Source organism: Rattus norvegicus, chromosome 2, assembly GCF_021556685.1.
Source record: "Rattus norvegicus strain SHRSP/BbbUtx chromosome 2, alternate assembly SHRSP_T2T, whole genome shotgun sequence".
Lineage (NCBI taxonomy): Eukaryota > Metazoa > Chordata > Mammalia > Rodentia > Muridae > Rattus > Rattus norvegicus.
In genome coordinates, this window is record NC_141535.1 from 244,453,074 (window position 1) to 244,468,460 (window position 15,387).

Here is a 15,387-nt window from a genome sequence, read left to right on the forward strand (position 1 = left end):
ATTGTGTGAACATGTACAAGTGTGAGTATGCACCTGTGTGTGTGTGTGTGTGTGTGTGTGTGTGTGTGTGTGTGTGTGTGTGTGTGGCAGGGTGCCTGTGTACAAGAGGAAGACAGAGGACAAAGGGCAGGAGTCAGTTCTTTCCTTCCACCACGTAGGTCTTGGGAATCGCTCTCGGGTAATAGTTAGGTTTGGCTGCAAGTACTTTTATCTGCTGAGCTATCTTGCTCTGCCCCCCATAATTTATGAATTTTACTTTTTACGGTGCTGAGGAGTGAACCCTGGACATGGTATATGCTAAGCAAGCCGTCTTCTTCTGACCTCCAGCCCTCTCCTGGATTCTGCACATAAAGTAAACACACTAGGCTAGGCCTGTTACATGAAAGGATCTGAATGCTTTCCTAATCAGCCTTACAGGCATCAGAACACAAGCTGCTGCTTAAGGCCTGGCTCCAGCCTCTTGGACACATTTTACTGGTCACCTATAATGTGCCCATCACTCTTATAGAAGCTATAAATACAGAGTTATGGCCATTGTCTCTGTCTTTATGCTGACTGGAAGATTAGATTTACATCCAGATGCTCTATAAAGTTCCTTGGGGATTGCCTCTGTGATCATGGTAATAGGAGTCTGGGGTGGGGTGTGTGTGTGTGTGTGTGTGTGTGTGTGTGTGTGTGTGTGTGTGTGTGTGTGTGGTTAAAGAGAACAAGACCCTGTGAGACATGGCAGGGAAAATACTTCATGAAGATCACACAACCTAGGTATATATCCTGAACATGCAAATGTGCTTTGCAAAGATTGGTTTGTTTGGGGTGGGCTGTGGAACACAGTAATGGGGTCTGGGATGATTTAATCAGAGACAGCGCTGACCTCGGGGGTCTGCCAGAGGCAAATGGTTCGGGATAGATCTCTGAATCTACCATTAGTCAAGCTGACCCAATTCATTGAGAAGGCTCAATAGTCTTTCTCCTCACATCTCTTCCTGCACAGGCAAGTGGATTGCCCCACGTCATCTGGAGGCTGTGCAGAGACATTTCCCTCGAGACTCAGGACTGGCAGGACTTCAGCCAACTCTTCTACCAACTAATGCTCACACACCCAGCACCGCCCTGGGTGAGGCCCCAGGTCAGTATCTGCTGATATCCAGGACTCCAGTACTAGGAATGTATGTCCTTAACATGATGCCATCCGTGGGTCTGAATTACAACCTCCTCCCTTCCTTCCTTCCTTCCTTCCTTTCTTCCTTCCTTCCTTCCTTTCTTCCTTCCTTTCTTCTTTCATTCCTTCTCTCCTTCCTTCCTTCCTTCTCTCCTTCCTTCTTTCCTTCCTTCCTTCCTTCACTGCTTGCTTGCTTCTTCCCTCCCTCTCTCCCTCCCTCCCTCCATTCATCCCTAACATGTGTCAACCTAGAACATGTTAGCACTTCTGGAATTGCATGAACTCACACGGGGAGGTGATGGCTGATTTTTTTTTAAATTATCATTGAAACCTTTGTGTGTCATCTGAACTGCACCAGAAGAGGCAGGGCAGCTGGCCTGAAGGATCAAGTTGCTGATATTTTCCAAAGGTCTCCCCTTTATCCTCAGCCAGGGTGACATCTGTGTCCCCCATTTAAACCAAGCTTCAGTGGAAAAAAGAATGACGTATGCTTTGATTTTTATTTATTCTTGTAATTCATGGAAATTAAAATTTACTCTCAATCCCCTGGTCCCATGACATTCTCTTTCTTGAATCGTCAGCAAGCAGTTTTTATTAAGACAGGGACAGAGAGCACCCACCACTCCTGAAAACTTTAGTCATGGTATCTAATCCAACCACAGGGTAAAACTTTCCTTCTACCTCCCTCTTTCTACACGTACCCCAGACATGGGTATCATGGCCACCATGCCAGCGAGCCTAACTGGTCATGTGACTCATGGACTTGCTAACTATAGCATCAGCACATGAGCATCCTGGTGCAGAGCCTGCTGGTTACAGCTTAGTGACAAAATACTGTCTGGTGATACAGAGTCAATTGATTTTAAAACTGGAAGAAGCTTTAGGTATGACATAGTTCAGTTATCTCACCTAGAAGCAAGGACGCTGACCCAGAGGGTAGAGGAGCTGCTGAAGCATATACAGCTTCAGTCAGTAGCCAAGATGGATTGTGAGACCAGGTATCTTTCAGTCAACCTGCACGCCGACGTTCTCACACCAGGTGTTTGATGTGTTGTATTACATGGCGTCCGATCGTGTAAACATGAATGCTCCCTCTGTCGGCTCATAGCAGCGTCTAGCACACACTGAGTATGGTATGTCTCCTCCCAAACCATAAACAAACGCTGCGTTTGAATTCTAACAGATAGAAGCATTCGATCACGTGCAGCCCACTCTAACAAATGCCGTGCTTTTAGTGATCTCCACTTTGCCTGGTTGAGTTACTATTGTAGAACTATGGAAAGGATATGAAGAAGGTAAAACTTTGGAAGAATCAAGAAGAAAAGCAAGAATCTAATTCAATCAGAACAGTGGCCATGTAGAGGCAGCACAGAACAGAATGTCCACATAGACTATCTTGGAGACCATGAGTTATGACACTCCCTGTTCTAACCCTGCTTCCTTGATGCTCCCCAAGACCCTAGGCTAGGCACAGCATGCCTTCTGCTAAGCCATGTGGTAACAAAAGCTTGATCTCTGTGTGACTCCTTCCCGCTCGTGGGCCACTCTTCTACACCACTGGTGGTTCTATCCCATGGAACCCACAGTTCACTGTGGTTCAGTCTCAGGAACACGGGTCCTGGATCTTTGGGTGTTACAAACTGTAGACACAAATACTGTCTTTCCACTGTGTGGAGGGAACTGCATCAGGATAAGCCATCAACAGACTGATTTCTTGTCTTTGTTTCCTAAATACTATATCATCCCAGCTCTCTGTATGGTGATTGCATTAGTTAGAATTAACGTAGAGGTGACCTGAAGCATTTGGGAGAGTGTGTGTAGCACTATTCAAATGCTTCTCCATTATACAAGAGGTTGAGCACCTGAAGAGTTGGGTAGGTGTCGGCGTCCAATCTCCCTCAGACATAGAGTGCCAACTGCATTCTCCATTTGGAATGCAGCAGAAGGTGCAGTGAAATGGATTCTTAAATAGAAGCAATCCAGAGCCAGAGATAAGGAAACAGAGAGGGCTGGAGGTCAGAAGGAGACCAAAAGGAGGTAGGCTGCAGTCATCATGATGTTTCTATATAGACTATCCATCTTTTTTGCACCCCAGGAAAAGAGGGTCAGGAGTTTTAAAGTTGGTCGCCTGGCCAACGATATTTCTACTTTACCAAATACCAAATGACAAGGACTTGAGAAAAATATACTTATGACATTCAGTTCCTTTTAGACCTGACCTGATTTGTTTCCAGGTAGACAGTTCACACTAATTAGCCCCAAAGCTTTCCTCAACATTATGTGTGATGTTTGATTTACATGGGAGAAGAGTTCCACTGCCCTAGTGCCCTGTCCTACAAACAGGACTTAATTAGATAGTGACATTATCTCCCTTATCATCTCTGGTATTTTGAGACTTGAAATGTCATGACGTTTCCTATCTACAGTACATGCTAGGGTTTTCACCAGGGCCTCTCCTCAAATACTCAAGAGTTAATGTTTCTCTAAGATGTCCAACCTGGAAAAATACAGGTCCTAGCTGAACCCAGGAACTCTTCCAAAACAACAGCCCAGAGAACTGAAGTCTTAGAGCAATGCTTCTCAACTTTCCTAAAGGCTACAACCCTTTAACACATGTTTCTCCTGTTGTGATTCCCCCAACCATAAAATTATTTTGTTGCTACACACTATTGTTATAAATCTACTGGCTCTGGTAATTCATATAGGAGTGCCACTTGCAGGCCTCCTATCTGTTAAATGATATGTAAGAACTGAGTGTAAATCAGATATGAATAGACCTTTTATTGTCCAATATTTACAACAACAACAATAAAGACAGTAGCTGGTGTGCATGGACTTATTCATATGTTTCAACTCACAGAGATCTGGGACAGGCATCCATTGCCTTAGAACTTCTTAAGTCTCTTCTGGGACTCATAGACTATTACAATTTGTCACTCATGTGCACAGCACTGTGGACCAGCCTGGCCGTAGCAGTGTTTACAGCTCCCCATATTTGGGGATCAATAAAAACAATTATCACCATCTACAAATAAACCATCGAGTTTCCCACTGGGATGATAAAGGAATTTAAGCCCTGATTCAGTCCGATTGGGAAACTTAAATTAATGCTGCAGGATAATGAGCCATGCAGGAGGGAAGAAAGGCAGGGCTGTTACCAGGAAACTATCAATCATATGTTACCACTGGCCAGACTCTGCATCCCTCTGCTCCTTGGTAATCAAGATACTTACAGTCTGGAAGCCACTAAATGGACTCGCTCATCTCTTAGAAAAATGATTCTGTCAGTGCAGTGATCTAGTACATGCTTGGAGGCATTCCACTTAAAACATCTCTCCTACTCTAGCTTATTACTGATGAATATATAAGCCACTTTTCCCTTTTATGTTCCCCCTATTACTTGTTACCTAAAGGCCGTGGTATAAAATAGGCAGGCTTGTTATCTGTTAGAATATTATTTAGTTATTTATTTTTTACCAATTTCAATGTTTTTGGCCATAGCATCTTTCCCTGTCTGTGTCTTTGATTTGTCTTTTCATTTCTGGAAACACGGGCAATGCTCTTTATTCTGTTCTTGATATGTTCATTAGAGGCACTGAGAATTCTAACAAGATGACTCTCCAAAAGAAAACTGGGTAATGTTGAGTGTGTTATTTTTTTCCCCACTCAGTTTCTTGGACTTCCAACAATATTGCTTCAATGGCTTCAGTGGCTTATATTCTAGTGGACCAAATATCTCTCTAGGTCAGTCTCAGTGCACTGTGAATGACAGAGTTTTTGTATGGCACTGCCTGGGCAGCCCTGTGTAGTTTCACTTCTCATTGTCACAGGCTCTCTTAAGAAAACAGTAGACACAGCCCTTCCAGTCTCATCTGCACCCAGAGCTGGGGATTTTCCACAGTGCTCGGACATAAAACCTGCCTGCAGAGAGCTGATCTGCCCAGAGCACTCTCCCTCCTAAGCCCACAGCCCACAGGTGAGACTCCACTATCTCACCATTGACTGTACAAGGAGAGACCCCAGGGAGTACACAGGGCTCAGAGATGCAGGGCAGCCTGGGACTGGGCCATTCAAGTCTCCATCTGCATCCAGAACAGGAGCTATCCCACAGCTCTCAGAACCAAAACCTGCCTATAGAGAACTGGTCTGCCAGGAGCCAGGAGTGCTCTCAATCCAAAGATCACAGTCACAGGGTTACAGGCCCACAGGAGAAACAAATTCTAGTCAGAGACAGCAAGACCAAATAACATCAGAGATAACCAGATGGTGAGAAGCAAGCACAGGAAACTAAGTAACAGAAACCAAGGCTACTTGGCATCATCAGAACCCAGTTCTCCCTCCACATCAAATACTGGATATCTCAACATACCAGAAAGGCAAGATTTGGATTTAAAAATCACATTGCGTGATGATGATGATAGAGCACTTTAGGAAGGACAACTCCCTTAAAGAAATACAGGACAACACAGGTAAACAAGTAGAAGCCCTTGAAGAGAAAACACAAAAATCCTTTAAAGAATTACAGGAAAACACAACCAAACAGGTGAGTGAATTGAACAAAACCAACCAGGATCTAAAAATGGAAATAGAAATAATAAAGAAATCACAAAGGGAGACAACCTTGGAGATAGAAAACTTAGGAGAGAGATCAGGAGTCATAGACACAAGAATCACCAACAGAATACAAGAGATTGAAGAGAGAATCTCAGGGGCAGAAGATTCCATAGAAAACATTGACACAATAGTCAAAGAAAATGCAAAAAACAAAAAGCTCCTAACCCAAAACTCAGGAAATCCAGGACACAACGAGAAGATCAAACCTAAGAATAATAGGTATAGAAGAGAAGGAGGACTCCCAACTTAATGGGCCAGTAAATATCTTCAACAAAATTAAAGAAGAAAACTTCCCTAACCTAAAGGAAGAGATGCCCATGAATATACAAGAAGCCTACAGAACTCCAAACAGATTGGACCACAAGAAAAATTCATCCCTTCACATAATAGTCAAAACACCAAATACACAAAATAAAGAAAGAATATTAAAAGCAGTAAGGAAAAAAGGACAAGTAACATATAAAGGCAGACCTATCAGAATTATACCAGACTTCTCAATAAAGACTATGAAAGCTAGAAGACCCTGAAGAGATGTCAAACAGAACCTAAGAGAACACAAACGCGAGTCCAGGCTACTATATCTAGAAAAATTCTCAGCTATCGTAGATGGAGAAACCAAGATATTCCATGACAAAAACAAATTTACACATATCTATCTACAAATCAAGCCCTACAGAGGATAATAAATGGTAAAGCCCAACACAAGGACAGAAACTTCACCCTAGAAAAAGTAAGAAAACATAATTCTACCTCTAACAACAAAAATAAGAGGAAACAATCACTATTTCTTAATATCTCGTAACATCAATGGACTCAATTCCCCAATAAAAAGACATAGACCAACAGACTGGATACATAAACAGGACCCAGCATTTTGCTGCGTATAAGAAACATACTTCAGTGACAAAGACAGACACTACCTAAGAGTAATAGGCCGGGAAAATATTTTTAAGAAAATGGCTGCAAGAAACAAGCTGGAGTAGCCATTCTAATATCAAATAAAGTCAACTTTCGACCAAAAGTTATCAAAAAAGATAAAGAAGGAAACTTTATACTCATCAAAGGAAAAATCTACCAAGATGAGCTCTCAATTCTGAACGTCTATGCTCCAAATGCAAGGGCACCCACATTCATAAAATAGACTTTACTAAAGCTCAAAGCATACATTACACCATGCACAATACTAGTAGGAGACTTCAATACCCCACTCTCATCAATGGACAGATCATGGAAGCGGAAACTAAATGAAGACACAGTGAAACTAACAAAAGTTATGAACCAAATGGATTTAACAGCTGTCTATAGAACATTTCATCCTAAAACAAAAGAATATACCTTTTTCTCAGCACATCATGGTACCTTCTCCAAAACTGACCATATCGGTCACAAAACAGGCCTCAATAGATAAAAAGAGATTGAAATAATCCCATGCGTTCTATCAGATTGCCAATGGATTTAGGCTGGTCTTCAATAACAACAAAAATGACAGATAGCCCATAGACACATGAAAGCTGAACAACACTCTACTCAATGACAACTTGGTCAAGAAAGAAATTAAAGACTTTAGAATTTAATGAAAATGAAGGCACAACATACCCAAACTTATGGGATACAATGAAAGCAGTGCTAAGAGGAAAACTCATAGCTCTGGGTGCCTCTAAAAAGAAATTGGAGAGATCATACACTAACTGCTTGACAGCACACCTGAAAGCTCTAGAACAAGAAGAAGCAAATTCACACAAGAAGAGTAGATGGCAGAAATTATTCAAACACATAGCTAAAATCAAACAAGTAGAAACAAAAAGAAGTATACAAAGAATCAACAAATTGGGAGTTGGTTCTTTGAGAAAAATCAACAAAATAGATAAACCCTCAGCCAGACCAATGAGAGGGCAGAGAGATGGTATCCAAATTAACAGAAACAGAAATGAAAAGAAAGATATAACAACAGAAATTGAGTTAAAAAAATTATCAGATCCTACTACTAAAGCCTATTCAACAAAACTGAAAAATCTAATACCAATCTAGTACCAATTAGGTCTAATAAAAGAAGACCTAGTACCAATTCTCTTCAAACTATTCCACAAACAGAAAGAACACTACCCAAGTCATTCTTTGAAGCCACAATTACTCTTATACCTAAGCCACACAAAGTCCCTATAAAGAGAGAGAACTTCAGACCGATTTCCCTCGTGAATATCAATGCAAAAATACTCAATACAATTCTCGCAAATTGAATCCAAGAACATATGACCATTCACCATCATCAAGTAGGCTTCTTCCCAGGGATGCAAGGATGGTTCAATATATGGAACTCCATCAATGTAATCCACTATATAAACAAAGTCAAAGAAAAAAGAACACATGATCATCTCATTAAATGCCGAGAAATCATTTGACGAAATTCAACACCCGTTCATATTAAAAGTCTTGGAAAGATCAGGAATTCAAGGTCCCTACCTAAATATAGTAAAAAGCCATATACAGCAAAACAGTAGCCAACACTAAACTAAATGGAGAGAAATGTAAAGCATTTAGTGAAGCAATCCCAGTAAAATCAGGGACTAGACAAGGCTGCCCATGCTCTCCCCACCTATTCAATATAGTGTTTAAAGTCCGAGCCAGAGTAATCAGATAAAAAAAAAATCAAAGGGATACAAATTGGAAAGGAAGAAGTCAAAATATCACTATTTGCATATATGATAGTATACGTAAGCAACCACAAAAATTCCACCAGAGAACTAACTCCTACAGCTGATAAACAATTTCAACAAAGTGGCTTGATATGAAATTAACTCAAACAAATCAGTAGCCTACTCAAAAGATAAACAGGCTAAGAAAAAAATTAGGGAAGTGAAAGCCTTCACAATAGCCACAAATAATATAAAATACCTTGGTGTGACTCTAACCAAGCAAATGAAAGATTTGTATTACAGGAATTTCAAGTCTCTGAAGAAAGAAATCGAAGATCTCGGAAGATGGAAAGATTTCCCCCATGCTCATGGATTGACAGGATTGATATAGTAAAAATGGCCATCTTGCCAAAAGAAATATACAGATTCAAAGCAATCCCCATCAAAATCCCAACTCAATTCGTCATAGAGTTAAAAAGAGCAATTTGCTGATTCATTTGGAAAAGCAAAAACTCCAGGATAGGGAAAACTGTTCTCAACAACAAATGAACTTCAGGGGGAATCACCATCCCTGACCTCAAACTGAATTACTGAGAAATCATGATAAAATCAGTGAGTGCATACCATGTGTGTTTTTCTGTGATTGGGTTACCTCACTCAGGATGATATTTTCCAGTTCCATCCATTTGCCTATGAATTTCATAAAGTCGTTGTTTTTGATAGCTGAGTAATATTCCATTGTGTAGATGTACCACATTTTCTGTATCCATTCCTCTGTTGAAGGGCATCTGGGTTCTTTCCAGCTTCTGGCTATTATAAATAAGGTTGCGATGAACATAGTGGAGCATGTGCCCTTGTTATATGTTGGAGCAACCCTTGGGTATATGCCCAGGAGCAGTATAACTGGGTCCTCAGGTAGTACAATGTCCAATTTTCTGAGGAACCTCCAGACTGATTTCCATAGTGGTTGTAACAGCTTCATTCCTTCTTAGAAGAGAGAACAAAATACTCATGGGAGGAAATACAGGGACAAAGAGTGGAGCAGGGCCTGAAGGAAAGGTCATCCAGAGACTACCCCACCTGGGGATCCATCCCATATGCAGCCACCAAACCCAGTGACTATTGCTGATGCCAAGAAGTGCTTGCTGACAGGGGCCAGATATGGGTGTCTCCTCAGAGGCTCTACCAGAGCCCTACTGATACAGATGAGGATGCTTGCAGCTAACCATTGGATTGAACAAGGGGACCCCAGTGGAGGAGTTAGAGAAAAGACTGAAGGAGCAAAAGGGGTTTGCAACATCATAGGAAGAACAACAATATCAACCAACCAGACCCCACCAGAGCTCCCAGGGACTAAACCACCAACCAATGAGTACACATGGAGGAACCCATGGCTCCAGTCACATGTGTGGCAGAGGATGGCATTGCCCAGCATCAATGGGAGGAAAACCCCTTGGTCCTCTGAAGGCTTGTTTCCTCGATGTAGGGTAATGCCAGGGCGTTGAGGTTGGAGTGGGTGGATGGGTGGGAGTGGGAACATCCTCATAGAAGCAGAGGGGAGGGGAGGGGCTATGGGAAATGGGATAACATTTCAAATGTAAATACATAAAATGTCCAAGAAAAATAAACTTATTAAAAAAAAAGAAAACAGCAGGCGCGCGCGCGCGCGCGCACACACACACACACACACACACACACACACACACACACACACACCTTCTGCTTTAGGATACTCTGATTCTAAAAGGCTGGGTTCTCCTTGTTAACAGTTTCCATCCTGCCTGATTCTGGTCCCTCTGCCACCTTTGAGATCCCAGCCTATGTTGGTCATCCTTTCTTTGCAAGGCCTTCTGAAGCCACTCATGCTTGAGCAATGTTGAATTACTGTCTGAGCTCTGAATATAACCCTAGGACTCATCACATTCAGCCAGACTACAGCTGCAGCGGACACCTTGGTCTTCCATGGGGAATGTGTATGGAGGAATGGAACAAGCGTCAGAGGCGCATGTGAGGATGGAAGGAAGAAGTGGATGGAGTTGCTTCACGTCATAAGGAGCTCCAGAGTGGCCTTTGACTAACTCTGTGGCCTCGGTTCTACTTCTTATTTCTCCCATGAACTAATGAAAGCCAAGCTAGGGCACTCAAAGCTAATATTTCAAAGGCATAAAACATCTCTTCTGTAGTTTATTAAACCTGAACAAGTTCAAGGCCCTTCCTGTAATGGAGAGCATGCTGTTGCCTGTCTGTTACTCAGGAGCAACGGTAGAATTTTTTAAAGAAAATACTGATTAATCAGTATTTCATGTCTTGTTTTAACATGATTGAACCTCAGTTCTCTCCAATATACTATTCTGACAGGATAAATAACGGGACCTTTCCAGATATTTTCCTAGGAAGAAGAAATAGCTGACAGAATACAGATTATTCAAAGTATTATTCAAAGAATTCTTTCCTCCATTCCTCTCAAAGGAACATAGTAAAGGAAATCAACAATAAAGAGTCTTGGCAAGAAAGCTGACTTCCTTCAGCAGTACCCTGGGATCCAATCTGCTACCATGAAGCTATCTTTGTCTAGATATGAGGGTGTCAGCTATCTGTAACTTGCACAGTCTCATACATGGTTCCACAGTCCTGATTCATGGGAAAGGCAAGGGGTTTGCTGTTAGCATTGGACATCTGTGCCCTCCATCCACAGATAAGCCCAGCATATTCTCAGGTGGTAAGCTTTTACTACAAATCAGGCAGCAGACTTCTTAGCTTAGGCTGGAATCATTTGTAGTAGGATGTCAACCTTTCAACTGGATAAAGACATCATCTCCTGGTTGGTAATTCCTAAGTGAATATAGCAGGTAAAACAAATCCCAGGATGGGAAGTGATGATGAACAGGTCACAGGTAAATGAAGAAAGCAGTAGTAAATCTCAGAAGGGGACTATGAAGGGGGAGTATGAAGCATACTCCCCCCTGATCTGATAATTCATAATGTCCATGCTCATCAGTAGACATGTGGACTACACAGAATTAGGGGAGCACTGAGTAGCAGTGCCTGTAGGCACACTGTACAAATGAAGCACAATAAGGAATTGCGCATTGTTTCCTAAATGTACATTTAAAAGTAAGATGGTACCACTTGAAGATGATTTATGACTGCTGTGGAAACAGCAGATACCACTCACAAAAATTACCCTGTTCATTCATCTCAGAAATTAAAAGTTTATTTTGTTCTTACTCAGCCATGAATGTTCTTTCGGTCTGAAATGCTGATTTCTGGGATTCCATTTGGAACAGGACCCAAGACCTTAGCACAACTGATGCCATGGTAGAAGCACCTTCCTGACCTTAGATCCCAGCACATAGGCCCTAACACCCACCAAGATGGGAACAAAGACCTAATCCACCAAAAACCTAGTACATATTTCCAAGATCCAGGAAAGTGCTTAAATGGTCTACCCTTGTGTCCTAATAAAGGGTTTCTATTGCTGTGAAAAAACACTATGACCAAAAAGCAAGTTGGGGAGAAAAGATTTTATTTGGCCTACACTTCCAAATTGTTGTTCATTACTGAAGGAAGTCAGGACAGGAACTCAAAACAAGGCAGGATCCTGGAGACAGGAGCTGATGGAGAGGCCTTGGAGGGATGATGTTTCCTGGCTTGCTTAGCCTGCTTTCTCACAGAACCCAGGACCACCAAGGGTTGGTACCACTCACGATGTGCTGGGCTGATTCCTAATTGAGCAAATGTCTCACAGCTGGATCTCATAGAGGCATTTCCTCAACTGAGGGTCCTTTCTCTCTGATGACTCTAGTTTGTATCAGGTTGACACAAAACCAGTCAGTATTTGTTGCTTTTGGGCTTCTGTAGTTTCAGTTCTCGATAACTGTTCTCACTAACCAAAGTGTATCAATCAAAATGTGTGTGGTGTTTGTTTATTTGTTTGTTTTTGTGCAGAAAAGGCAAGGACTGGTGAAAGATTGGGCAAGTTTCCCATGCAGCTGCCAGCCATCAATGGACTTTATATTAGGCTTTAAGAGTGTCCATGTGTTCTCTAATGGATTTACCTTGCAATATTCTGGAGGCCCCGGCGAGATTCCCATAAACTGAGCTGTGAGGACAGTGGGGGCCTAAGATCCTCTGAGCCAAAAGTGCAGAGAACAGACAGTTCCTAGGGAGTGTGGACCCCGAGATGTTCCAGGGCCCCAGGAACTACTCCAACCTCTGTTCCTGTTGAACCAGAGGCTCCCGATGCTTCCCATCCTAAACAGGAATCTACTGAAAGCAGATTTCCTGGATTAGTACCCTCAGGGGGTGACGGTTTACAGAGCTTTCTACATAGGTCACTTAAGAAAGGTTGGAGGTGACCATATTCCCGTGTCACGGATTCATGCAAGACATCACCAGATCCCCTGGTGTGTAGTTTGCATCATGGCCATCCCTGGTTTCTTTGTTGTTGTCATTCAATGTGTGCCTCTGTGGTGGTTTTGTTTGTTTGGCTGGTTTGGTTTTTTGTTTTTTTGTTTGTTTGTTTGTTTTGGTTTTGCCAATTCTGTTGGCTAGAAGAAAAGGATCTTCCATAGGAGGGAAGTGAGAAGTCCCAAGACACCATTGAAGTATATGTTAAAACACTTGAAGAAGAATGAATATGGCCTCTGACTCTTGTCTGGGAAACTGGACCTTTTGTGAAGTAGACTGGCCCTCTTTTGGAGTCAGGTGGCCCAGTGACAAGTCTTTGGATCAGAAAGCCAGTTCAAGCTTTCTAGAACACTGTAAATGGATTCCCTGGGCTTCAACGAACAACTTTTCCTACATTGTCCAATGTCTTCCTCTGGAGCTAGACCACCACCTTAGCTTAAAATCTCTTCTGATTTTGAGCAGGTGGCCCAGAAAATCCCAAACCTTGACATGTTCTCTCTATATGCCAGAAAAGGCTAACTTTTCCCTTTTGTATGTACCATGAGACCTCCTTGGCTGACCCGATGAGGGGGAAATAGTTTGTCTGGCTGTGCTGAGGCATGGGAAGGTAGTAGAAAAGAAGTAGTTTCTTGTATCTCAACCTCCCCTTCTCTTCACATACATAGATTGGCTCTGACTAAGGAATTCCTGAATGGAATTTCCCTGGGGCAAAGGTAATCCTGCGCTCCCCTTAAGGGAGATACCTCTAGTGGACCCACAACCTAGGGGTTCTGGCCTTTCCTCTTTCATGGTTTATGTCTTCTTCTCAACTGGTATAATTGGAAAACTCAGAACCCACCATGCTCTGAAAAATCTCAGGCTTTCACTGGCCTTCTCCAGACGGTCTTTAACACCCACCACCCAACCTGGGATGACTGCCAACAGCTCTAGCTTCCTCTTTTTCACAGCTGAGTAACGGGGCAGAACCTAGTTTGGGAATCAGAAAGTCACCCTTGGAGGAGGAGATGGCAGGGGATCTCTGCCAGACAAAACATCTCAGATACAGGCTTCTAGAAAATGCTCCAGTCTGTCTAAGGTGAGCAAGATAATATACGAGCCACATGAACTGCCTGCTGTTTCCTGGAGCCCCTCAGCAAGTTAGACTGGTTTGAGGTTCTTAATAGGTCTCAATTATTGGAGATTGGTTCAAAGGTTTATAATAACCATGACTCTGTAGAAGAAAGTAGAATAAAAGATTGACCCAAGCAATAATGGTGGCATGCAGGCAGACCAATAATAAATCCCAGAGAGAAGGCAGAAATCCAGGAAAAGATGAGGCTAGAGATGGGCCAACACACTTACTTACAAGCAAGAAGGATACTGGAAAAGCAAAATGGTCAAATGGCAAGAGAGAAGGAGGACAACCCATCCCTAATTTGGGTGAACTGACAGGACAAGAGCTCCACTTCATCCAGCTTCCAGGTGCTCAGGGTAACATTACAGGTAGAAAAATCTGTTGAATTCCAGGTTAACACAGGATCAGTCCTGAGGGTACCACCTGGACCAGGAATGTCTTAATAAACGGTCCTCCACATTTGTGGGTAAACTGAAAATTCAGTTGATATTGTCCATTACCACTCCTGTTCTCTGATTAGGTGCAAGATATATTTAAAAGATTATTTCTAAATGAGGATATAAGTGTTCCAGTATTTTTCTAAGTCAAGTGACTGATACTTGTCCACTTGAGGTGAAAGAAATCTGTATGTTTAATTCAAGCTATAGCTGTCTATTTTTATGCTCACTACCCAGTCATGGAATACTGTTCTTCAGACAATTCATCAGTTGGCATAATTTCAACATATATTTAAAACACCTCACCTACTAAACTGCTTGAGCCTCACCTGACCATGGGAGAAACCAGGAATTTTATGTTTACATGAGAAATCTAGGTCCAGTGAGGTTTCATGAAGGTCTTTTCACATAGTGGTGACCAGAAATGGTCCTACAGACAAACCTCAGTTACTATGCTGTTCCACTTTTTAAAAAAATCACCTATTTTCAATGGTACCACACAGACTGCCCTCTTAACCTGGAAGACAGTAGACTTCACACAAGGTACTGTGACGCATCCCTTAGTCATGACAGACTGCTCCATCTCCTAATTTAAAGACTTGTTCCAAAAACTTTTGGCATTCCTACTTTGGGGAGGCTACCACCTATCTTACTTTGAATTCTACTTAGCTCTACCTGTATTCTTGTGACCTCCCCACAGATGGAGGAACACGGCCTCTAAGCAACCCAGTACCTGGAAGTGATGGGCAGACTTCAGACATTTACAGGATTTGCAACAGTGCTACCCTGGGATCTGGGCTAAGAAGAATCCATTAGCCACCTTTTGAGAACCAACTGTCTCCCAATTGAAAGTATTAGCCAGGAAGCCAAGCAGGGGATTGGTAGATACATTAACATGCTGTGGGAAGCAGGAGCTTGTCCCTTTCCATCCCTTTGGAAAGTCCTCGTGCTTCCCTTGATAAAGCTTGTCACTCAGGGCCACCAATCAGTGCAGAATCTCAGAAAGGTCAACAAGAGAGT

General features: G+C 42.4%; 2 protein-coding genes across 22 annotated transcripts in view; one reads left to right on the forward strand and one right to left on the reverse strand.

Annotated features, from left to right (window-relative positions):
• LOC147996628 (uncharacterized) overlaps nucleotides 1-15,387 on the forward strand; it is a 29,682-nt gene that overhangs the window by 7,611 nt on the left and 6,684 nt on the right. For 9 of the 17 annotated variants that reach the window (XR_015672714.1, XR_015672711.1, XR_015672716.1 and 6 more), the window contains one exon: nucleotides 992-1,126. Coding sequence is in view for 4 of the 17 variants with exons in the window: in XM_087638336.1 (XP_087494462.1) it covers nucleotides 992-1,126 (135 nt within the window). In the remaining 13 variants the exon portion in view is untranslated. Of the gene's footprint in view, nucleotides 1-991; nucleotides 1,704-10,317; nucleotides 11,637-15,387 lie in introns of those variants that run through there. The other 8 variants (XR_015672710.1, XR_015672705.1, XR_015672706.1 and 5 more) reach the window with 2 other exon arrangements.
• St6galnac3 (ST6 N-acetylgalactosaminide alpha-2,6-sialyltransferase 3) overlaps nucleotides 1-15,387 on the reverse strand; it is a 519,650-nt gene that overhangs the window by 4,074 nt on the left and 500,189 nt on the right.